Here is a 26,035-nt window from a genome sequence, read left to right as displayed (position 1 = left end):
AGTCCTTATGTAATATGAATTATATAAAAGCAATATAACAAAATAGTTAATACACTTTATAAAATATACTATGAAGAGCATTGAACAACTTTTACAACAACAAATCTGAAAGCATATTGTTTTGTCGAAAACCTCCTCCTAAAAATATTATGTTGGTTTTCAATCATAGCTTTTGATGAGTTGCTAAACTATTGTGAAAATTTGTATTATGAGGATTTATATATCTACGATTATACATAGAGAGATATTTATTTAGTACATTATTAGAATTAATTGGAAATTTCGTAACAATTACCATTTATAACGCATGTAAGAACTCACATTATACACATTCCACTAAAACTTATTATACTGTATTATTACATTGAAATATTATATTCTAATATTTTGAGTAAGCCGAACACAATGTGAAACTGGAACCGAGTCCACAATTTGCACCAAGAATAAACAACAGTTTCCCAATAAATTAAATTATTACATCTATAATAGTATATTGCACTTTATAAGCTTAATAAACATAGTTTTCAGTTTGAAAGCAAGATAATCCAAATAATTAGCAAACCCTTCAAGTTAACTATTACTTTACTAGTTGAGTTAATGTTTATCATTTATATAATTGATTGGTCACCAAAGCCCATCACACGACAATTTAACTAACCCACGTGTTTTCTGTTACCAGCACGCACAGAAATGGAATCAGATGACTTGAGAGGTGGAAAGTATTTAAGGTCAGCCGATTCCATTTCTCCCCTTTTAGAAACTGTAAGTGTAACAGCAGATGATAAAAAATGTTTTAAGCAGGCCCACATCCTCCGTCCTCTAATACTATTCATTATTTTAAGAGCCTGACATAGGTTGTGCACGCCGAGCTACGTTATTAAAAACCCAACAGGTCCTTCTGTTTGTTCCCCCTATCTATCTACTTCTTTAATGGAAGGAACTGTAGTCTTCGGTACACTTGGTCCAAAGAAGGGGGTCTATGTTATGGAGTCAGAAGGTTGAAGGACCTCAAATACTTACTAAAAAGGTTAAAGGGCTATCTGTAACCTTCATTAAAACAAGAAAACGCAGTATAAAAAATCTGAATAAAATCTATCGTATACTGTGAAGGATAATCACATAACATTACAGTATGTTACAACCACATGTAATAAAGTCATTTTGTTAGATTGATTGTAAATGTCGTCCTTAGAGCAAGATAAAAATAAAAGTTGCTCCATTTTTTAACTTCGTATATACAATGGTTTACTTCCAATTTATTTGTTGTAATCAAATGTTTATTCAATTCAGGGCTGTATCTCTATTGAGAATAGTTGACACTGATTACAATGCTTGGATTAAATGTGAAACTCTAAAAGCCAAAATGAAGCTGTATATATTCCTCATTAAATTTAATATTAAGTGTGGTAAACATATTGGTGTAATATTATGGAACTATGGATATTTCGTTTCTATTAGTTAGTTACAACAGGAATAATATGAAGTTGAATGAGTAGTGGTAGTTAGTATTACAAATCATTTTTATCTCTTGTGTGACTGACATTTCACTCGGACTTATTTTATTAGGCATTGGTGTTTATTAATTAAACTGCTTTTAAATAAAGAATCGTATAAACAAGTACTTAATTATGTACTAGCATTTTAATATAATATCATCTGTTATTTTGTTTATAAACTATGGTTCACTTTTGTGATGACAGCATGAGATTATATATTGTAAATTATATCCTATGTGGTATTTTAGCCAGCCTCTGTGATGTCGTAAGAAGTCGTGGGTTTAAGTCCTGTGGGAGTTCAGTGATAGAAGACAAAACTCGTTCTTTTGAAGTAAAAGAACATTCAAACATTTTCTTTTATCCATGTGCGTTAAGTAATGTTTTATAAAATGTACTTATATAAAAGGGACTTATATGTAGTTATATAGTGTAAGGTTAGGATAATACAATAATTATTTAAAACTATGATACAGTAGAAATAAAACATTAATTAAAAATGGAAATTCTCAAATATCACTATATATAGTGGTTTTATATAAGTTGTCCATTACTCTGGGGTGTTTTTGTAATATCTACCTCTTTTCATTCATGTCCTTTAGTTTTAGCATTTGAAACCTGAAGAACAGAATAAAAACATGTTCTCGAATCATCGTTGGTGTGTTGTTCTATCGTAATAATGAAGGTAAACATTTATTAAGCACTATATTGTATATTCCATTGTTTTATTAAATGAACAGTTTAATATTGTTACTGTTATTATTTTTGCTTAAGTACTCGTAACTCACAGTTTGTGCAGGCGTTGTTCGTCTGAGTGTGGATATTGACGGTCTCGGAGTGTCCGGGAATGTTCTCAGACTTCCAGAGGACCCTGACGATCTGGCAGTAGGCCACCGACATGAACAGCAGCGGGAAGGTGTAGAGCAGGACGATCTTAAGGGTGTTGAAGGTCATCTCGGCCCGGTAAGTCCACGACGGCACACATTGGGTGAAGTAAATCACTTTGACTCTCAGGTCCTTCGGGACTGTCCGTAGCGCAATCAGCTCGGGTATATCTGGATATTCGCAGTTATTGGAAGTTACAATAAACTTTCTTACGAAGAGCGTTTACCATACATAGTTGTAAACTTACGAAATTATGAACTGTGTACTGCTATAACAAAAAATGATCAGTAAATATAAAAACTGATATCCTCGAATCAAGGTTTTACACACAAAAATATTTACACTTTACGAAATGTTGTTGATGCCACGTTTAAGAGAAAGTACATTTGTATGCAAGGGGTAGCACAAAAAAGACCCGTATAGTTTGAATACCACAGCCAGTTATTGTGTGAGACATTAACGCTATTCAGGACTGAAAGTGCGATGACACGAGATATCTAAAGGATTCACAGGCTTCCGTGTAAATTTATTTTATTTGTTTGAATCTCAAAATATATTCCAGATTTATTATTGTTGCTGTGTGGAAAACAATTCTACACTATAACTATATTTGGATATTATTCTAAGAACTACTGAATATAGCATAGTTTTTGTAACGCTACTTTAAACATTTTTGTCTTTTGTTTATTTATTATTTTATTTAAGTAATCTTATTGGCCTGTAGAAGGTATCAAGTTAAGAAAAAAAACCATTCAAGTGCATTGGAATTAAAGTCAATTTAATAGTAAGAGTAAACTGTTTTTGTTATTGAAGTACCCGTCTTATTAGTAGTAAGGGCCATTGCACTGATGCAGTTGTCACTTGTCTAATATATAAGGTCATTCAGTAAGTTCTTTAAAATTAATTAGCCTTTTCTAATTATCTTACCAAGCATCAGAGCTAGTAGCCATATAATGATGATGGCCGTCTTGGCCCTGCTGGTTGTAGACTTGAACTTGAGGGGGAAGCAGATGGCGTACCAACGATCCACAGATATAAACGTGAGTGTGAGCACGGACACAGCAACGGAAACCGTCTGGAGCAAATATAACCAACACTAATCAAACAGTCAAACGTATTTAACTCATGGTAAAGAACTATATGGCGTTCCACTAAGGTTTAAATCTATTATATGGCAATTATAACTTAATATAATTACAACCAAGAAACATTCGCCTTAATTAGTAGTTTATAGTAGTTTAAAAACAAAAATATATCGCATGTGTATAAAAATTATGTCATGACTGAAAAAAACCTTGAAAGATAAGGGCATGAAATTTGGTACATGGGTTTATCTAGCGATACTATAAAGAGGTGCACTAAGAAAAGATATTTCTCCAGGGCCTAGAACTCTACTCCACTGGTCTCTAAAGTTAAAAAAAAACTCCCATAAGAAATGCATTACTGCAAACATATGCTATCAATTGGAAGAGCATATGAAATACTCGTATAATCCAGTTTTATGGGTAAACATAATAAAATGATAGCACAACCACATGTTTAAGTAATTTAACTAACATTTAAAATTTCTTTTCATTAATATTATTGAAAGTACAGAGTAAGCTTGATATGAAAAACACTTCTCATTGGAAACTTTTCTGTAATCTCTGGTGATAAAGAGTATATTCAAATAACAAAGTTAGAATTTTTCGTAAAAGCATAGTTTTGACTACACATTTCAACAAATATTAAGTATGCAGTACTTTATCAATAGTGCAGATATCAAAGACTACATTATTATCTTTCATTAACTTTTAATAAATATTTAAATACAGTTATAAAACCATAAAATGCCAAACGTAGGTTTCTCAGACCTGCATATGAAGGCAAATATCTTTTCGATCGGGACACAAGGCACACAAACTATCGCCAGAAATAACTTAAAATGGGGTTAATTATATTGACCATAAATGTACATTTTCTGATATATTTTCTTGATCGAGGCAACAAGGCAATCTGAAACGGCATGAGAAATGTAATTAATTCGAAGTAGAAGTGCTCGTACAAGTGCAAATCCTACAAAAGAGTCAATAGCACTTTCGCTTAACGTCTGAAGGTGATAACCGTGAACTCTGCCATATTATATACCTAAAATATACATGCAAACTTTCGTAAACTACATAGACCCCACAATCTATTAATGAAAATCTTAGAATTTCGAAATTAAAATTCTCCACAGTGGCCTTAAATAGTTCCATTGTAACTGAAATCGTTGAGGCTATTAAATTAATTAAAAAACACAATATAGATCATAACTTTTTAGTAACTATGACTTATCTCAGTGTTAAAATGTCATTTAAAAATTATATGCATTATTCGTATAGTTTGTTCAAAGGCCTTATCACTTATAGGTCTATTCAACCTAACTGATAAAATATATATATATATAGGTATTAAAAGTGTTGGGTTGATAAAAAGTTTTTCTTAAGTAACCCCATAAAAAGATTAGCGTATGAAGGAGCCATTTTTGTCCCCATCACTGTGCCCTTTATTTGAAGAAAGTTTTTGTGTAGAAACTTAAAATAGTTCATAGTCAAGATCATAGTAATTAAATGAGTGATAAAATTAGAAGTGGGTAAAGTGTTTTTCGGTCTTTCATCTAAAGATTTCCCAATTGCTTCGACGCCTGGTAATGTGGAATATTAATGTAGCTAATATTACTTCACCAGATAATAGTTGAGGAATTTCCGATAGTATTTCTAAAAATGATTAGTATTTTTTATATAGGAGGGCAACTCACTGACAAAAGGTTGTAGAATATCATCTACGTAAGCAGAATTTTTTTCTGTGGGAGCTCCAATACTTGCAACAATAGGCCGGCCTGGAGGAGGTCTTACCTGTTTGTGTGTTTTAGGTAACATGTAGAATACAGGTGACTTTGGTTGTGTTGGCATTAAAGTTTTGCTTGGGGCCATTTTCTAAGAGATATTCTTTGATTTCTGCACGCAAATCGTTGGTTGGGTCTTTTTCCAAAGTCATGTACACAGTAGAATCTTGTAATTTCCTGTTAGCCTCATTAATATAATCACTGCTATTCAAGATTACTGTAGAGTTCCCCTTATCAGAAGGTAAAATTATGATATTTTTGTTATATTTTAATGACTTAATGGCTTTTTCTTCCTTAGCTGATATATTTTTTAATTTTGGCAAGTTTTCAATAAATTTTTGATCATTGGCTAATATTACATTTAGAAACTGCTCAATAGGATGGTCATTGGGCAGGGGGTGGGAGCTGCCATCAAGACTTTGGTTGACATTTTTTAAGGGAAAGCGGCAATGGCTCATTGACATTGTTCTTATTTTCATGTTTACTGAAATAAAATTTGATTCTAGTATCGCAATGCAAGTTTTAGTATGCAAGTGCAAATTTTTTAATGCCTTAGCAATCAAATTAATACGGTTGAACCTTGGGGTAGGGGAAAAAGTTAGTCCTTTCGTTAAAAATGAAATTTCATTAATATTAGGTGTATAATTTGACAAATTCTCAACTTGTACAGAAGGGTTTGTTGGTGGTAATAGATTATCTCTCTGTTGTAAAACTCTACCTTTCTGTAATATTTTATTATTGGTTGGGTCTTGATGCAGTGAAATAAGGTTTAAATTGACAATTTCTTCTAAAGGTTGAAATTTTGAGGAATGCGTAAAATTATTTTATACTGGCAAGTCATTTCCTGTATGTTGTATACACAATTTTGATTACATTTTAAGTAACCTCTTAGATTTTTAAGCCATACACTTTTAAGTTTGTATCATTATTTTGTTTATATTCATGATTATATTAGGAAAGAGCGAAGTCATATCCTCATACAATATTTTCAGTTCCCTTCCATGTTGCTGTGACAATAGCTGGTAGGATGTGGCAACCAATATTGAAAGGTCAAACCTAGTTTTTTTACCTAAAGCAATTACATCGTCGTGAAGGGCAGGTGAGAGCCCGGACAATGGAAACTTAGGTCGAAGCCCTTTAGGAGTAAATCCAAGGAACAAACAAGAACAGATGAAAAGAATACTGCAGTTGAGATTAGCGATTTTTCTAGAATTATACCTATTTTTTAAAAATAAGATGCTTCTAGATGAATTCATATTAATATTGGAATATAAATAATTATTCTCTGTGAAAAAGAGTGAACGTTAACTGAACAAAAGAAAGAATTATAAGAAAGGCAAAGTAAGTAACTGACCAAGCAAAATTTTAGTTACCAATCGGTTATAGTTTGTTGCGATATATCTCACAGGTCTGTGTATATATATATATATATATATACATTTAACAAATGATTCTTACACTCATGGTTTCTTTTATTATTACGCGTAAAAAAAGAATATACTGGTACCTAATTAAACACAACTTCTTTATTCAATAAATTATATTGTTAAAACTTATTTACTTATCATATAAAGTGAGTTGTATTTTATCATCTGCATAATATATGAACACATGATTAACGCGATTAAATATAATGTATTGTGAGAGTAAAAAATATATATGGGAGGACATATTGTTGATCGACCGATACTGTGACATTGACAAACGATGTCGGTTCTTTCAACCTTCTCTGGTGTTTAAAGATGTGGATGAACTTAAACTAACCTAATTTTACAACAATATGAGATATAGTTAGAATGATTTTTACGGTGTGGATCAAGACACGTCCTACTTTATTTACTTATACCTTTATTATCTAACCTTATATACCTATTTATCTACCTAAATTTAATGCAGAAAAAGCAAGAAAGTCTTGGTATAAATTATATACAATATATTTTCCTAATTACATTCTTAGCTTTGGTAATGTATTGATTATCCAAACCCTCTTGCCCGAAGCTCTGTTATTTACCTAAGAAGCTTACTAAGGACTAGTACTTTTCTTATTTTATAAAAACTACAGTGGTGTTATAAAACCGTGCATCAGTTATCAGCAGACATAAAGGCGATGGTAATATTCATTCTGTTGTATTTGTGAGATGGAAGATCAATAACAATTGATTCTTCCAATATTCGACTACAACCGTTTCTCGTACAAACAATACACCTCAATGTTAATCATAAACATATAAAATACCATTAAATTAGCTTTCTATACTAATTCTATCATACTAATAGCTTTTACCATACAGAAGCATAATATATCTGAACAAAGGTTAAAGTTTCGAGTTTTAAGAATAAATTAAATTATTTGTAAAGCAGAATACGTCCATTGCTTAAACCTTTTTCAATGTACAGCAGTTCGGTTCTGTATAATTTTTTATATTATGGAAACTGAAATGTCTACTCCAAACAACAATAACTGCGCGTATTGAAAGTTAACACGTAACGATAAATATTGTTTTTATTGCAAGTTGTACATTATTAAATGATAAAGTTAAGACTTGTGGAATACTCCATAAATATATGTAAAGAACTTTTCCCTTTCAACTCATACGGTTAGAATATACGATCATCAATAAACCTCTATGGCGGCAGGTAAGCTGATCAGCCAGTAAAAGGAAGCTCAGACCAAGCAACTTCATATGCTCCTGCTGATCCTCTCCTGATTAGACATAGCAGTTACCGACTTTTCACTCACCTAGACTTTATCAAATAATTTACCTTCTGTATAAGTGTTAACTGAAAAAATATTAAAATGTTGTTACAATGCAGTTTCTTTTAATTGTCAAAAACCCTATTTTTAATTTTGAGTAGTAATCTTCTTCCTGGAGATTATTACAAAGATTTATGATAAATAAAGATTTTTTAAATTTAGTACATACAATATTTTATATTATTAAATTTAATTTGGGTTTTAAAACAAGATAAACATTATTGTTCTTACGTATGCTGCACAGGAGACCTTATCATTGATTTTCCAATTAGATACCATGAGGTTCCGAGTCCAGGTGGAAATAAACTGAAAGAGATCAAAGATTGTTCCAAAGACTTCTCCTGACCTCACGGTAATTAGGGATATCTCATCGTCCATATAAGAATTTCCGGAAATGTACTTACTATATAAAGAACAAAATTTCAGAACTACAGGCAAGGAAATCTCACAGTACAAGTAACGTTCCTTGCTAGGGGAAATCAAGTGAGAATCGGTAAAGCAGGTAAGCAGGTTCAGTAATATTTTCCCGCCGTAGTTAGATATAAAAATTACTAAATGACTCTGTTGTAATCTAAGCCCTTTAAGCCTATAAAAAAGACTGGATGATATATGTAAATCACTGTAGTAGGTTATTCCTTAGAACATCTGGTAACCGATATAATGCAACGGTTGGTTTCAACGAGCTTCGTAACTTTTGATGCAGGAAAATGATATTTTTTGTACCTCCTGTAATTGACTCCAGGAATTTATTTCGGTACATTTTTCATTTAAATAAAAGTTCCCTATTACCTAATTATGGTAGTAGCTGCATTATTTTTTTTGTGGAAAAAATTTATCCTGTTCCGCTGATTACACCCCAGTGAATATAATTGATGTATTTTACATTTTATGAGACTTATTTTCCGATTGCTGTAGATCCAGGCCGATTACCCTAACGATCCGCTTAGAGGCTAAATCATTCCTTCACGTTTGATTTGGGATCTTTGCTCTAACACACACGATTGAGTAAATTAACGTGTCAAAAAATTCGACCCATGTGTTCCGTGCAAAATAAAGTTAGAAATTGATTTTTGATGTATCTTCTGCTCATATTTCGAAATGACAGCTTTAAATGATTTCTTGTTATGTTTCTATAGGCCAGGAAGAGATATTTAAAATTCAAATTGCATTAACTAACTTAAAAATGATGACCTTACAAACAGCGTTCCGGCAAAGAGTTATGATGCTGGAAAATTTAATATGTTTGACAGTTACACTGTTCATTTATAACATAACCTTTTACTTATTATGAACTGCACAAATTTTTGAATCCTATATGAATTATATTATTGCTGGAAGATACGCAACTGTTATTAAAGAACGATTTATTAACGGAAGCGAAAACAATATTACAAAGCTACTTCGTGATAACAATATCTACAAGGTAAACTTAATAATGGAAAAATAAATTCTCAGTATGTCCTTTTCCGACAACAAAACATCCGCTGTGTCATTTAAACGGTTTCCGATATACGTAAACTTCATATTGGAAACTCGCTTGTGTGAGCCTTTATACATGTCGTCCTACAGAAGTGAACATCCACTAACCACTTTTGTGATTTGGAAATTAATATGAATATGATTAAGATGGAAACCCCTCTCAGTAACCTTATAACTTTAAATTCTCATAACATCTGACTGTTAAAAGATGTGCACTAAGATTATACTTAGAATATCATTAGAATTGAAAAAGAAAATGCCATGTACTTCGACGTGTTAATGAAAAGCTGGCAAAAAAGGAACTTCATAAACAGTGTTAAATTAAATCAACCTTAGAAGGAATATGTAAATATTCTTCGTATATAACTTATAACATTTGGCCCACAAATAATGTTGATAAAATATAGGCTACGTAAAATCCTTGTGCATTTGTGCTTGTGAATGTTGTAGAAAAGAGCTAGTGCTCAGAAAAAAGATTAAAAGAAGAAATCAAAAACGTTGAATCTGATCCTCTGAAAAATGGATATCCTCAGTCTGTCATGAATAAGTAAAAAAGCAATAATAGGAAAATTCCTAAATTATAAAACGAAAATAAACAAAAATTCACATACATATCTCTTATGTGCCGGGGTTATCAGAGGGAAGAAGAAGACTAGGCAGGAAATACAATAAGAGAACCATTTTTAGAACACAAAGCACTATTAACGAAAGTCGCGAAAAGGGCATACAGGACTCAAAAACAATGTTTACAGTTTAATACGTTCTTGTAACAGGGAATATATAGGCAAGATACAAGATCATTAAATGTAAGAATTAAAGAACATAAAGGAAATACGAAAAAAGCTCTAGTGTAAAAGTCTAAAATTGATTATTTGAAAATCTTCATATGAAATGAGATAAAGCCAACATACACCTAAAAGAGAATATTTTCAGACCCAAACTTATTGTGGCTCAATAATAAAATTAGTAGACTAACCATTAAGTAAACCCTCTGTCAAGGGTAAGCCACCTATATAAAAAAATTTTGAATTAAAAAAACAACAGATATTTTAATAAATAAACAAAGCTCAACCGAAAAAATTCATACACACGATATAACATTGAGGTCAAAGAAAACAACATAAGGTCAGATGCAGCTGCCCTTTACCGCTCCCACTCTACGCCCTCCTGTTCCAGATGACGCACCTCAATACCTCTGCAAATGCCGTCATTAAATTTCCCATCATTACTTCAACTTTGTTAATTTGGGTGTGACGTGTTGTTTGTGTTCCTTGATCCTATACAGTAACATCGCTTGGTTCATGCTCTACAGTCTGGATTTCATGTCGTTCACCAAATATTCCTTATTAACTCCCCTATTAAGGGACCACCCACGGTAGTCCATTGACACATATTTTAGTATTTGAATTTCATTACATTTTTAAACCTGAGTAAGAGAGTAAGTTCAATCTTTGAAACGTAGAGTTAAACTTTTTTTAAATTTATAACAATTAAACATTTTCTTATTCCTACTATACTTTCAAATTATCCGTCATCCATAACAAACTAGGAAGTCAAAATGAATACTGGTAATGAAATTACGACCTATCTAGATCCAACTTCTAACTTCACAGCTTACTTCTATGCCAGTCTCAATTTAGTTAGAATATTCACACATTTCCAGTATTTTTCGAACCCATATTAATACATTGGTTAGTTTGTCAAAATTTTACAACTGTTATTTTTTTAATCACATATGATTTATCTTTTATTGATTGCGTTGTGTTTAGTGAACGGGAAAAGTATAAGACAATCTCAATTATTATTTAGTGATACATCTATGACAGTTCCCTTTCATACAGTTTACCAGAGATATATTACGCGTATGTAATTTTCCCACTAGTACCCTCACTACCATCCATCTAATAAGCTGTATTTTTCACGTATGTGAGACTAATTTAAATTTAATTCAGCCCTAATTACGTAAAGGATTTGCAAAATATTTACTCCAATTAATTATCTAAAGTCCGGTATGAATCATTTTATACTGACTTCCTTTTTAAAACCCTTTTTTATTTTCCACTTTTCTAAATAGCAACCACACTTTAAATAAAACTATATATTTCACCGTACCACCATAACTTTATAAAACCGTTTATCTTGGAATACTAGATTGAATGTACACTATGAGATGTATGGAGTCAATATGAGTATTCAATTATGTAGTAATTTAATTAACATCTATGTAAAATTTATTGTTTGTTTTATTACTGTATTACCGTTTCATGGAATTTAGTGGCTTATTAATATACTAAAATAAACAATGGAACGTATTGTGAGACAACGTAAACTAATCTACGAATAATACAGAGATAACTAACACTAACTTTAGTTTGTATTTATTATTTTATCTTTAAGAACAGATTAGTTCGTCAATTTATTTCTAAAAGTTATAGTAATAAAAGTTGTAACAAAGAAGCCATTAGTCGTTGCATTGTTGAAATTACTTCCGATGATATGTGTGTTCACAGGAATCATGCTACAGGAAGAATATGATAAATATAAATTAGACTGTAGTTTTTAGCTACAATAGCCTAATCTTTACAGTGCATGTTTTAAACGTTTTGGAGTGTTACTTGATTTTATTAAATATTGGATTAAAATGTCTAGTAAAAAAAAATAGAACTGCTAATAAATCAAGTTATGCATAGGTATATATATAATTACCTGTCAATAATTTTTTCTTCAGTCATTCAATAGAAAACGATGCATTATCAACGATGCATTATCAAGTGAAGCAGATGTCACACAGTAATAGGTCTCTGGCAGCGCTACAACATCTAATCAACTTCCAGATTTATTGCCACAAGGAAGGTTGGCTCACATTCGCTGTAGCTCGTGCATATTGTCACGTGTAGAAGCAATTACTTATTTTACTCTGATTTATAGCTAAACTTCATACACTTCCAATTTAAACCGTTTCAACTGTGACACAAAACTAATTACAAGTGTCTTATGGATTATACAAATTGTGTTTTGATCCATTAATTACATTATGTATTTTGTTCTGTATATTCCAAAGTACTTCAACAAAAACATTTTTCTATCAGTCAGACTCCTTACTAAAATATGAAATACGAGTATATATGAATTATTTCAACAAACCAACATTGTGCATGCTCAATGTTTATTTTAATACCATGGTATAAATATTTGAATTACAAAACTAATTATGCTGCACATAACTGGTTAAATATTATGTATTGGAAAAATTACATGTGATTGTTGCTCAGTTGAAAAAGCATGTCTTTTTTCATACCCATTCAAACCTATCTCGCATGTAAAGCATCATGATAGAAGATGATTGTCATTTTAGATCTTACATTATATAGTTTGTCACACATTATACATTACATTACATTATAGTATAATGTATATGCTACAATTAAAACAGAATATGTGCGCGATATAATCTTGTCTTCATCTTCATGATTTAAAAATTCATTACAGAGTAAAAACAGGGTAATGAAGTAACAGCTCACGTAGGAGACAGATGTTACAAAATAATATTGAATAACGCTGTGTCAACACAGAGTAAGGCTGCCAGATGAAATAAAACTATTTTCGCTTGTTTGTCATAAACCCTACTCTCCCTTTCAAACCAAATATTTTCGAGACTCTAGACAGCTCTTTGGTTCTAATAAAACACTAGACTTACAGACAAGTAGAATAGATAACATCCGAAAGTCCAAACGTATAATCGCACTCAAACATTAAGCTAAAGTTTATAACCCTGTTAATTGGAAAACAAACTCTGCGTGATAAGCTGAAGGTACAATACAGCTTTATAGTGAGTTTTAGTAATATTTTACTGTATAAAAATTTTTTTGTGAAAAAACTTGGAATTTTTCCATTAGTGCCATTTTATAGCGATTATAGCGATTTTACTTTTAAAAGAATTCAGAATAACTCTTTGCAATTTTATCGTCGTATTCCCAAGGTTTTTCTTTAAGTATGCCATTTTAAATAGAAAAGCGATTTTCGGTAAACAATGCAGATTTTGTAATGGGAAATCTTCCACTGTTGCAATCACTGAAGTAAACAAGCAATTACCTGGTTAGACAGGCATGAGAGTTTGGTTGATGTGAAGATGTACTTTTTCAAAGCCTATCACTGTACCTGCTACTAAGATTCGCTTAAAGTTTTGAGGGGTTTAGGGTTCGGTGAAGTTGCTGTGAGATGGACAACCTCCTATCTCTCTCAGTGGGAACAGGTTGTGGAGGGTAAGAGCAAACGCTCAAACTGGCCGCCAATCTGTCGTGGAGTGTTTCAGGGTTCACTGATTATAAACCTATCCATTGTAATTTGTATATAAACAACTTTTCTAAATCAATTAATCATAGATAAATAATAATATACGCAGACGATATTGCTCTAGTATTTTCTGGAAAATCACTGACTGACATTAAACCTACTAGTAATCTATATTTTTTTTACACTTTCAAATATTTAACCAAAAAGTCTACATTATAATAACAATCAAAAGCTTTTTATAGTGTTCTCCCATTTTTATTGCCCAGATCATCCATGTACACATTTTCAATGTGAACTGATAAAATAGACGTGTTAAGTATCTTGGGATATAAGCTGGATGCTTACAGGGAAGTTGATATTAAGTCTGTCTATAATTTTTATAATTTCATCAGTATTTGTAATACATCAGTATGCACAATAAAAACTTCTGATTAATAAATTATCTGATTAAACTTATTACACTTTGATTGATTCTCGGATGAGCTATGGTCTGGTTGTTAGGGGTTCAACGCCTCAACCTCTGTAGAAAAGAGTATTTTTGTTGCAGAAGCACGCAGTTCGCCTTCTTGAAGATCTTAGGATGAGAAACTCTTACAGAAACGTAATTGAAAACTAAAAAAATCAAAACTTTTCACTGCTTACACCTTTACGAATTTATTGTTTTATCCAAATTTATAAGCGCACACACAATAACAGATCAAGTAATTAATGGGCTCAATTCTAGAGTTGGTACAAACTTGCAACAGACCCCTTATCAATCAGTTGTGACTGGACATTTGCCTTTTTTTTTAAACTGAAACATTGAAACCCCGTTTTAAGTTGAAATTATAAAGGTTCTTATTTTTTCAGGGATTATACACTTAAACAGAAATGAGTGTTGAAATAAATCAATGTGAAGTCACAATATGGTTTCAGAATTCATCTTCAACATAAAAAAGGCCTATTCCCTTCCCTCATTTGCTCACCATCATGTTTTTGCCGAAATAATGATTGGTTGTTATGAGCAGACTTACAGTGAACTATATCACTCACTTAGATTTAAAATACATAGTGTTGGTTTATTACAAACTATAGCTAAAATATATGTAAACACGTAGGGCTGGGGAGCCTACTTCGATTAAAAATTCTACTACCAGCCGCTTGAATATTCACGTCCGGTCTAATATATTTACGGTGTTATATTTGAATTTTCCTTATTATCCCGTTTAAGGAAATATATACATATGCAGGTCTTGGAAACGATTGCAGGTCATACTAGGCTTTTACCCACAAAAGGTACAGACGGAATTGTAGATCTGAAAACGAAATGTTTCAGTTAGCGTTCCAGATGTCTGAAAAGTCATGTTACCTTAGTATACAATCGGTTTTCTATCATTCATAATATTTAATTAAACAGAGTTATTGATAGATCGGTATATTGTTACACTTAGTAAAGCATATGTTGTAGTATATGAAAACAAATATATATATATATATATATATATATATATATATATATATATATATATATATATATAGCAACTAAATAGTTCCCTACACATAACGAAACTATGGTTGGAGGGGTTGAGTCAATTTGAATGGTGAGTTTAGATCCAGTTCACCAGTTCACAGCATCTGGTTTCTGATGCTGTATTAGACTTGATGCTGTATTAGAACTCCTGGAATCTGGAGTCATGTTCGTCTGAAATGTTCTAAAGCAAGTCGGCGACGAAGACACTTCTGAATTCTGAGACGACGACGAAGCGAAGAAGACTGAGAAAACGACAGATATCAGTTACTGCAGTAAAAGGAAGGTGAACTGAAGCTAAACTCAACATTTAAATTGACTTAACCCTCATCACCATAAATACGTTATGTGTAGAAAACTCGGTTGTTCCACTGTGCTTATAGATCTTGTCGGAAACATCGTTGTGCACTCAACTGTGCAACCTGGCGAGACAATGAGACAGTCACTTCACCTATTTATAGGTGACTCTGATATCGAAACGATGCTAAGGTTCGTTGTGCACTCAACTGTGCAACCTGGCGAGACAATGAGACAGTCACTTCACCTATTTATAGGTGTCTCTGATATCGAAACGATGCTAAGGTTCGTTGTGCACTCAACTGTGCAACCTGGCGAGACAATGAGACAGTCACTTCACCTATTTATAGGTGTCTCTGATATCGAAACGATGCTAAGGTTCGTTGTGCACTCAACTGTGCAACCTGGCGAGACAATGAGACAGTCACTTCACCTATTTATAGGTGTCTCTGATATCGAAACGATGCTAAGGTTCGTTGTGCACTCAACTGTGCAACCTGGCGAGACAATGAGACAGTCACTTCACCTATTTATAGGTGTCTCTGATATCGAAACGATGGTAAGGTTCGTTTTTAGCTTCTTTGTCGGCGACTTTCTTTGGAAGCGTCAGATATAAAGACGCTGCAATAAAAGGAAGGTTAACTGGAGTTTAACTCAACAATGAAACTAAATAGTTGTTACAACAACATTTTTGCCATCTACTGCAAAAAATGTGTATAGTTTTGTACCATCGTTAAAACAATATACCAAGTTTACCCTATCTGTCAGTGTGAAATACGTGAAATTATTGCTACACGTGAGCTACAGGGAATGTGAACCAGCCTTGCTTGTGGCAATAAATCTGGAAGTTTATTAAATGTTGTAGCGCTGCCAGAGACCTATTACAGCGTGACATCTGCTTCATTTCAATAATTCTCGTGATTTACTTTAATGATTGGTAAAAAACAATGTTGATAATATACGCTTCTTCTGGATGATTTTGTAAAGCATTATTGGCAGTTGATTGATGTATAACTTTGCATCATGTTATTTTACTAGTATATTTATTTCAGTTAATTAAATTATTTAAATGGACTCTTTAAAACATCAATGTAAAAAACTATACCATTGCAAGAAATATTAGTTTATTCTTCCTGTAATAGTTTGAAAGAACACACACGACCCACAATCTGAAGAGAAGTACTTCATATTTACCGATTATTTATTTACCTATATTGTAAGCTGTAATTGACTATTCAGGCAGTTGCTGTACTTTCAGGCAATATAATAAACCGATACAACACCGAAATCAAAAGACCTAACAGAAAGTATTGTTATTATGCAGAATGAGAGACATTTTAACTTTAAAATCTGAACAGTTCTTCTCGAGACTAAGAAGAACCAATATTTAAAATTTCAAATGTCTATAACCTTTCTATCTACAGTTATTTCATTGGCAGGGAACTGGCCTTTGAAATATTATTACCCAAAAATCCAAAGCATTCTTCCTTCAAGGAAGAGGAACCTACGTAGACAGTTACAAATCATAAGAACATTTATATAAGGTGTTGCGCAGAAAGGAAGGTGGTCAGACTAACAAACAGACTGCTCTTTGATATTTTGATCCTGAAATCAATAAACTTCACCCTTCGACCCAGTAGAACGGACTTACTAAATTATCAGTCTATATGACCCTTCTATCACTAGTGTCGGACGGACGGATGGTGACTTGATGTTAATACGACCCCGTTAGATCCTTAATAAATGTAAATTATATCCAATGTTATCTGTCATATTCTATTATATTCATCACTTTTATTGTTTCATAATACAATTCTTTGTGTGTAAATGTTCATGTATTAATAATACATTCTTTAATGAATAATCCTCACTGCTTAGACCTAGAGGATTCTAAAAGTGCATCACCGGGATTGCAAAGAAAATTGAAAATTAAGCTAGTGCTCACTTACGAGACAACTGTTACAAGATTTTAAGTAGTCGATGCGCTAACCCAAGGTGAGGCTGCCAGATGAAACAAACCTATTTTAGTTTGTTTGTAATAAAACCTACTCTCGCTTTCAAACTAAATATTTTACTGACATAAGACAGCTGTTTAGATCCGCTGAAACACTAGAGTTACACATTAACAGAGTGTTCGCCTGACCAAAAGGCTGTTTATTTGTCTTTGAACAGTAAGCTAAAGTATAATGACTCTTAATTATAAGACATACATAATTTTCAACATCACTAACAAACAAAAGACAATATAAAGCCAAGTTTAATATCTGTATTAAATTTAATATATTTAATGTAAAATTCTGAATAATATGTATTTCACTAGAAGTATTATTCTTCTTTTTTGTGCTTACAATATTATTTATCTTGTTAAAGGCGAGGTTCAAAAGTAACTTCTAATTAAAATCACTTACAACATACGAAGAGATTGTATAACAATACAATAACCTGCTACTGCAAGTATTGGCATTTAGAGAATTCTCACTTGTTCTTGACCCGTATTATAGTTTATAGTTACTCCGTTTATTAAACGAAAATATAAAAATGACAAGACTCTCTGTCCTAATACATGTCATTTTAGTACAACAAAATACGCTGTTTTGTGTGAATTTCTGAGTGCGTGTCTTCAGTGTGGGATTAAAAGAAAATTCCGAGAGGAATTGAGCTGAATATTAATTGGATACAATTTTTATCCAACAAAGAAAGTTGACATCAAAGCTAGGCAACATCCAATTCATTCGTCAGGCTGAAAGAGTTTAAAACGGCTACATCAATCACATTTACTATTTCATTCACTGCAATGGAAGATGAGGAAGCTTACAGACTACTTAGTCCAGTCAGTCAGAGTGTATGATAAAACTCTTGGAACGCAAAGTAGGATTTTGCTGCATTCCAGAGAAATATTTCTTCCGCTCGATTCTTAAAAATATGTTTATTGAGAAAAACCTTTATACACTGAGTTACAGTTAAATTGCGTTAAAAAATTATAATACGATATAAATTGTTTTAATATAATTCATTATAAATTATATTAGAACATTTAAGCCAAATAATGTAATGAATTTTTCATACCCTATTCTGCTTAATGTACGTTTCAGTCTACCACATGTTCACATCGATATCATTAAACTGAATTTCATTGAGTTCATATGTTTCAGAGCGATGTAAACGAGAAAGTAATGTTAGAAAATAATGGTTTAATAGAATTATTGCTCTAAAAATAGAAACTTTTTTATTTATTTTGAGACAACTGTTTGGTTTTATAAATCTACCATTGTACAAAATCAAACATAATCAATTTTAGTTTTAAGTCAACCAAAATTATGGCATCTTTACGTAATAATAAACAACATCTTCAATACCTAGTTTTTTACGTGTATTGTTCCACTATAAAGATTTTTTATATATAGTGTTTGGAAAGTTCCAAATATAAAAATATGTAACATTTTTATAGAATTATACATTAACTTAATGAAATTCTACATACTAAATTTATTAGAGGTGCCAATATTTACTACCTCGTTAAAAGTCTAGTACACAATACATTTTTCATTTTAATAAAAATTATTAGCTTTATTGATTTAATTGTTTGTTTACGCTGTTTACAGTTGTATTTAACAAATTCACCTGCATGACATAGGGTGTCAAAGAACTCCCTACAAATTTATTCAGATATTATTCTCGGACCAAAAAAAGTCCAAATATTATATTTCAATATTCAAATATGTTTAATTTAGAGAACGGCTTGTTGTAATAAATTGTATTTGGATGTATTGTTTTATAAACCAAAGACAAAATATTAACTTTTTACAAGGTTGATCTTCAAAATTACAGCTTCTTGAAGACTTTAAACATTAATATATCTAGATAGAGAAACAGTTACGATTATGTAGTTATTTTACAAAAATCCGACAAAACCAGATTTATGACAACCAGTTAATAAGTGAGCGAAAAATTCATTTTTAAAGGTAAGTAATAAACAATGTTACGTGTTTTTCAGTGTAGTTTTAAAGAAAAAATATCGAGAGAAATCACGCGTAAAATAAATTAGATAAATTTGCTAATTTAAAAACGAAAATTTACGATGGGAAGCCACACCACATTCACTTATCAGACTGAAAGGAACACGCCACAGGCTCGCTGAGGTTGCATGCAAAATTGTACATCTCTAGCTCATTTCATTAGGCTATATACTTTTTCTATGTATCATGTAAAATGTCATAATATTGTAATTACTTTGTTTATTATTTATTTATTCTGCGATTTTCCCACTGTCATCATGGATACCAGTAAGCCCAAAGTAAGAAATCTCACTAAACCTCACGGAGTGTCATGAATTATCATTGAATGTGATGTTGCTTATGCAGAAATGAACTTCCACACAAAACTTCAAGTCTATATACCAGTTCGTTCTCTAGATAATGTGCGGACATACATTCAGAAAAGAAGTTTTCCAGTACTTTGAGTAATAAGCTTCGCTAACTCTCAGGCGTTTAAATGTGAGTTTTACATTATTAGACATAGTATATTTTGTATATATGAGAATACAATTTTGTTAATGTTATTATTCACAACAGCGCTTTGTTAAATGAGATTAAGAATGAACGTTGATCACCTGCTATTAATTATTTTGTAATTAATTCTAAATTAGGGCGTATTAATGAAGATCTAATCAAATCAGTCATACATATTAATCCCTAGAAATATTCAATAAAGCAAGTGTAAAGTTGTAACTATAATTAATTGTCTGCCAGCTGTACAATATTTAGTCAACTTCCATTTTTTTACTAAAGACACACGTTCTCTGCAGCCTATGTACATCCGTGCATGTGAGGTTGGTTGAGAAAATACACTTGTGTCTCCTATCAGATTCAGCTAGTTCACACTGATGATTTCACTGTTTGTCACTGAACAATGGAAACAGTGTGTAAAAAATGCAAGTAATAGTTTTTATTTGTTATATAAGTTGACCTAGCGCTGCGTGCCGTATTCGTAGTGTCCAAATTGTGTATAATTATTTGCATCGATTTCAATTATACTTTAACAGGTGGGGAAATTGTCCGTGGAAGGTCAAACACGTTTTGTACATATTGAAATATATGACAGTAACATATTACCCTTTCCTCACATTAGTATTAAATAAATTCTATTATATCCAATGGTATGGAAAATCTATAGTACCTCAAACTATACAACATGTTGCGTCCATTTCATTATATAAGACTTGTTGTTTTTGTATTTTATATTGTAACTATTATATCAGCGTGAACTTTCACAATTAGGTTTTATGAAAGTTATTATGGTTCCCTGCCCGGAGATCCGTGGCCTCTCGCCGACACAGCCAAGTCAAGCCAACGCAGACAAATTATAAGCCAGACTGTCCTGTCAATCATCGATTGCGGTCCAGTTATACTAATTTTGTACCAAATTTGGGTAGTTAATTAGACTGAAATATTTATAACAAAATAAGTGAAATGAGTCAACACTGGATCTACTTGATAAATATGAAAGCTATATTTACCACTAGAACACTTTAATTTCGATTTGTGAATTATCTTATTTTATATTCTTATTGTGTTTTCTATATGTGAGTGCTAATATTTAGTACATAGTTAATTAAAATGGGAAATAAAGTTCAATATATAATGTGATTACAATTAAATGTTATATTACAGTTTATTTATAAACTGTCGAGTTATTATTGTTTATATTACTACAATTCATTAATTTTGTATGATCTTGCAATTTTAATACACGTTTTGAAAATAAAATTCATTTGAGTTTTATATGCAAACTTGTATAGCAATTTTAAGATCATCATTCCACCATTTTAACGAGCTACATTTCCTCCCCTTTTTCAAATCATTATAAACATTTTCATGTACGTAACTTAGTATACAAATCATCGTAACATTATTTAATATTAATTATTAAATAAAACACTACTTTGTGTTTACGAAGATCCCAATTGATGACTCAGGGCAGCCAAGTAGTCGGGTTGAGGAGACCAGATGTTAGTGAGTGTGATAAGGGAATATAATCCTTCAGAGCACAGTTCTTCAGACAAAGTAGAAGTATAACTGACATGTATTATTGAAAGGATACTATAATCTTGTTATGTTGTGTTTGTTATGAAAATGTTTTAATAGTGATACCTGAGAGAAGAAATACAACGTCATTCTTGGAGTTATGCAATTAGGAATGCTGAATTAGAGGATCAGCGCATTAACCCGGATCGGGAAGACTACAGACTATAGCTAGTTACGAAGCAGAACTTAAGCACGAGTGCGGTGGGTCTATGTCCGTAAGATTATAGAATCTGGAACTCAAATACCAACCCTCCTACGCTATCCAGATGATTCATCTGAGATCTAACATATACCTGTCTTCTGATAATAAGAACAGCATTGAATATATTCATATACCATGCTGTTTATTTAAATAAAAAATATTACTACAATTAAAACCAACAATGCTAAATTGCGTTATATTCTTACAAGTTATAGTCAATGCGATATCGAAACCAGAGAAATCAAGACACATTATACAAACTTTGATTCTCGTAAATATTCATGAAGTGTTACGTGGTGCTAACACCGAGCTGGCCTTACGGTGAGAGGACGCTGACGAATGACAGCATATAAATTCAGGAAACTTGGAGTTTGCGGAGGTATTGTGGCTCATATTCCTCGTTACGGAGTTTGAGTTTAATCTGCTACGTCCCTCCCTCGTCAGATATGGTCTCGTAAATCTTCTGTCAAACTTCTTGTGCAAACATTTTCCAGGTCAAAGTATTCAAACAGGTTCATCATACTTTTTATTGTCCCTGAAATGAAGTTGTATCGGTTTTTTGACGACTCTAGTTGAAAATTATTCAACCGTGGTATATATTAATAGCACAAATTGTATAATGCCATAAAGTATGTACTTAGGTGCGTGTGTTTTACTGAGGAAATAAGTTGGGAAGTTATTTTTATTTTGTCTCTTCAACTTTTAATTAATTGCAAAATTCAAGTTTATTAAGATTAAAAGTTAAATTTCTAATAAAACAGGAATAATCCATTGTCAACTTGTTTTGAGAATTCATTTTTTTACATTAAATTGAGATTTAATGTCATAGCCTATGTAAAGTAATATTTAAATATACATAGTTTACACTAAATAAAAGGTTCTTTAAGGTAATATCTATAAACAATTTATTGAAATCTTCTTTTACAATATTAATCCAAAATAAGATAAGAAGAAAAAATAAATATGTTCGTCTATTTAAGAAAATTAGTCAAATATTTAATGTGTATTTATAAAAGAAAAACTCCTTGGTAAGGTTACTTAAAACATTTTATTAATTTTTAATAGGATATTGCTCTGAAGTGTCTGGCAAGTATCTAAAACATTAATGCTGTCATTATCATTATATCAATAATTAGAATCGTTGAGTCGAATTTAGTCACAGGTAAACTTTTTAGAACAGAATGCTGTATCTGAATCATATTCAACCTGAATCACGCTCAGTTGACGGTTAATAAGATATTGCATGATAAATAAATCAATATATTAAAAAATATTTTTAAATTTTTAAGAACGTAAATTATAACTAATTGGGTTTTTCTGAGCTCATTTATTAAATACTTTATCTGAATTTAGAATTCACCATAACTAAAATTATTAATAGTTTGGAACCCTGAAAATTCTTATATTTATAGATATATTTGTTAACATTCATAATCAAAATATTTATATTTATTATCGTCAATAACGAATAACAGCATTTTTTGGTATTAATAAAAGCTATATTTTCTAATTTAGTGTATATATGATTGTGCTTCATTTCTCTCCTGCGAAAAATGTAACAAATGAAATTGCTACAGAAAAATGCTGTTAGTTGATTGTCTTCAGTTATAATTGAACTGTTTAAGCAAGCTTGAAAGAAGCGCTGCGTGAACCAGCCACTGCTAGGAGCTATAAAGCTATTCTGGACCGTTTATAGCAAAACAACTCTCGCTTTCTGTCCAAACATTTCCTCGCCGCGAAACAATGTTGTATGTTCTGTATAATTAGCTTCAACTTCGGACCACAGTCACTGTTGACACAGTTGTTTACTGGAAATAAGCTAACATTGTCAAAACATGGTTTCAAATTCCCTAACATTGATTGTGAGACCAGAATTAATGTTTATCTAGTAAATAGAGTAAGATTTTTGATATTTTGTTTTTCTCTGGCTGAGTAGCCAGCAATTCCGTAGCTCTTAATTGTGCTATGTTGGATGTGGTATCACTCAGGATACGCCATAAACTAAAAGAGGACATAGAATTGAAACATAGGGGGGGGGGTAAGCCTGAGGCTCTCTCGGGTCAATACACGGTGAATTTATAATCAACTGAAACTTTTTTTGCTTTAAAAACTCATATAGCAGTAATGAAAAAACTTATAAATCCCACTGATTACGAAGAATATTTTAAATATATTATGTAAAGTAATGCATTTAATATTAAGTCCTTAATAATTAAAAGAATTTAAACGAAACGAAAAAAACTTTATTGTAAAAGAAAAACAAGAAATAGCATTATTTTCTGTACAAGTATTTCAACACTTTTACATATCCTGTTTAAATTCAGTCAGATAACAAATTCGTATAGCACAGTGACAGCCTGGTAGAACCGTCGGCTTTGGATGGCCTACTGTTACGATAATAAGTAGTAACGATATTCACCTTTAAGGCATCAGTAACCAAACACAACAGTTACTTAGGAGAAAAGAACACAACAAACCGAAAATATTAATATATACTACACAATTACAAAAAAGATAGCAAATGTTCACAAAAAAGGTAACACAACACTATATTTACAAAATACAATGTAATGTTTTTTCCCCAATAGCTTGTTATTAAATTATTTTCATTAATTATTTATTATATATAACCTTATATTGTGCCATGAGTATATATGCATACTTACCTACCCACCCACACGCACGCACATAGGCAGAACACACTACACACATACACATACTACAAAACAAAGAGCAAGTGAGAAAAATACCATATTGAGTACTGTAAGGATTAACTACATATCCAAAAAAATAAATAAAGCTACTCTATCCATTGTCGCTCTTAATGCTTATAATCTCTGGATGGACACAAACAAGTATAATACTACGTAATTTCTTATACAGTACTACTATCAAATTTTTGCTTAATATCCAATAATAAAGAACGTATATTGAATATCTAACAATGCTAAAATCTAAAGACAGTTACCATCCTTTAAATTTAAACACCTCAGTTGCAGTGAACAAGTATTTATATAATCTTATCCATTAAGAGTAATAATAAAGATTAGAAAAAGAAAATGTTTGTGAACAAAAGGTTATTAATGTTAATGGTTTGAACTTTAAAAGGTATTTCGTAGGTTTATGCACGGGTATGATGCATTCATTTAATTTTATACAATTTAAAAGTTAAATTCCTCAAAAAGATTCCAGCGGTATCTCCACGCATCTCTCTTGTACTTGCTCAATAACAGCCAATCCTTCCCATTAAGATAAGAATGGAATTCCTCTTTTGATAATATCAACTTTCCAAACTAATACTTTCTCAATGCCGATAAGATTGTTACTTCGCAACAAAATGAAAAACGTCTTTGAAATGAAAAAATTACATAACGAGCAATTAACATTAGTCCCTTCTACCCATGGCTTGTTATTTAAATTGACAAGCTCTGCCTTCGCTTTTATTGCCCATGAAACAACTTGAATCCCATAATTATCGGTAATAAACACTCTATCGCCCAAATCAAAATGAATATCCCGATATTTTTGGTGGTAAACAGATGTTCTGGCCCGACCTTCACAGTCAGCGCTCCGCCGCGCCCGCCTGAATTTTCGGCAGGCCAGTTTCTTCTAAATTCCACAGTTTAACGAAATAATTTAAATTAATTTTTAAAGTAAGTCAATTGTAGTTTTTAAAATCCTGTCTCTAGGTAAATTACGTAATTAGGAGTTATAATAGGCAAACCAAACATTTTTTGTATAAATATGTGTTGGACAGACTTTACTTCAGTGCTTCCAATGTAACCCCACACCTGGGCACCATAGAAAATAATAGATTTTATAACCACATTAAAGCACGAGTACTTTAAACTTAGTGGCACATCATTATTCCTAATCAATCTTCCCCAGACAGAAGAAGTTGCCTGTTTTGCCAATCTGACTTTCTCGACAAAGTGACGCGACCACGACAACGTTGACGTCAAGTTAACCCCCAAATATTTATAACTATTTACCATTTCTATCTGTTCTCTTTTAAATAACCAACTGTCTCTATGACTTAATTTGTCCCCCTTTCTAAACTCTATTATTTTAGATTTATTCAAATTAATTGTTAAATTCCACATTTCAAAGTACATAATAATTAGGTAATTAAAAGAAGATACAAGAACCATTCTTCTATTTTAACAGTTGTTTTC

General features: G+C 31.7%; 1 protein-coding gene across 3 annotated transcripts in view; it reads right to left on the bottom strand.

The window, feature by feature from the left end:
- LOC124365332 (orexin receptor type 2-like) overlaps positions 1 to 26,035 on the bottom strand; it is a 361,016-nt gene that overhangs the window by 18,747 nt on the left and 316,234 nt on the right. For all 3 annotated transcript variants that reach the window (XM_046821307.1, XM_046821315.1, XM_046821311.1), the window contains 2 exons: positions 3,306 to 3,453; positions 2,282 to 2,548 (listed from right to left, as the gene is read on the bottom strand). In XM_046821307.1, the coding sequence (XP_046677263.1) occupies positions 2,282 to 2,548; positions 3,306 to 3,453 (415 nt within the window). The remainder of the gene's footprint in view (positions 1 to 2,281; positions 2,549 to 3,305; positions 3,454 to 26,035) is intronic.

This window comes from Homalodisca vitripennis, chromosome 1 (assembly GCF_021130785.1).
Source record: "Homalodisca vitripennis isolate AUS2020 chromosome 1, UT_GWSS_2.1, whole genome shotgun sequence".
Lineage (NCBI taxonomy): Eukaryota > Metazoa > Arthropoda > Insecta > Hemiptera > Cicadellidae > Homalodisca > Homalodisca vitripennis.
Note: the sequence above shows the minus strand (reverse complement) of the source record. Positions and strands in the feature narration are given on the sequence as shown.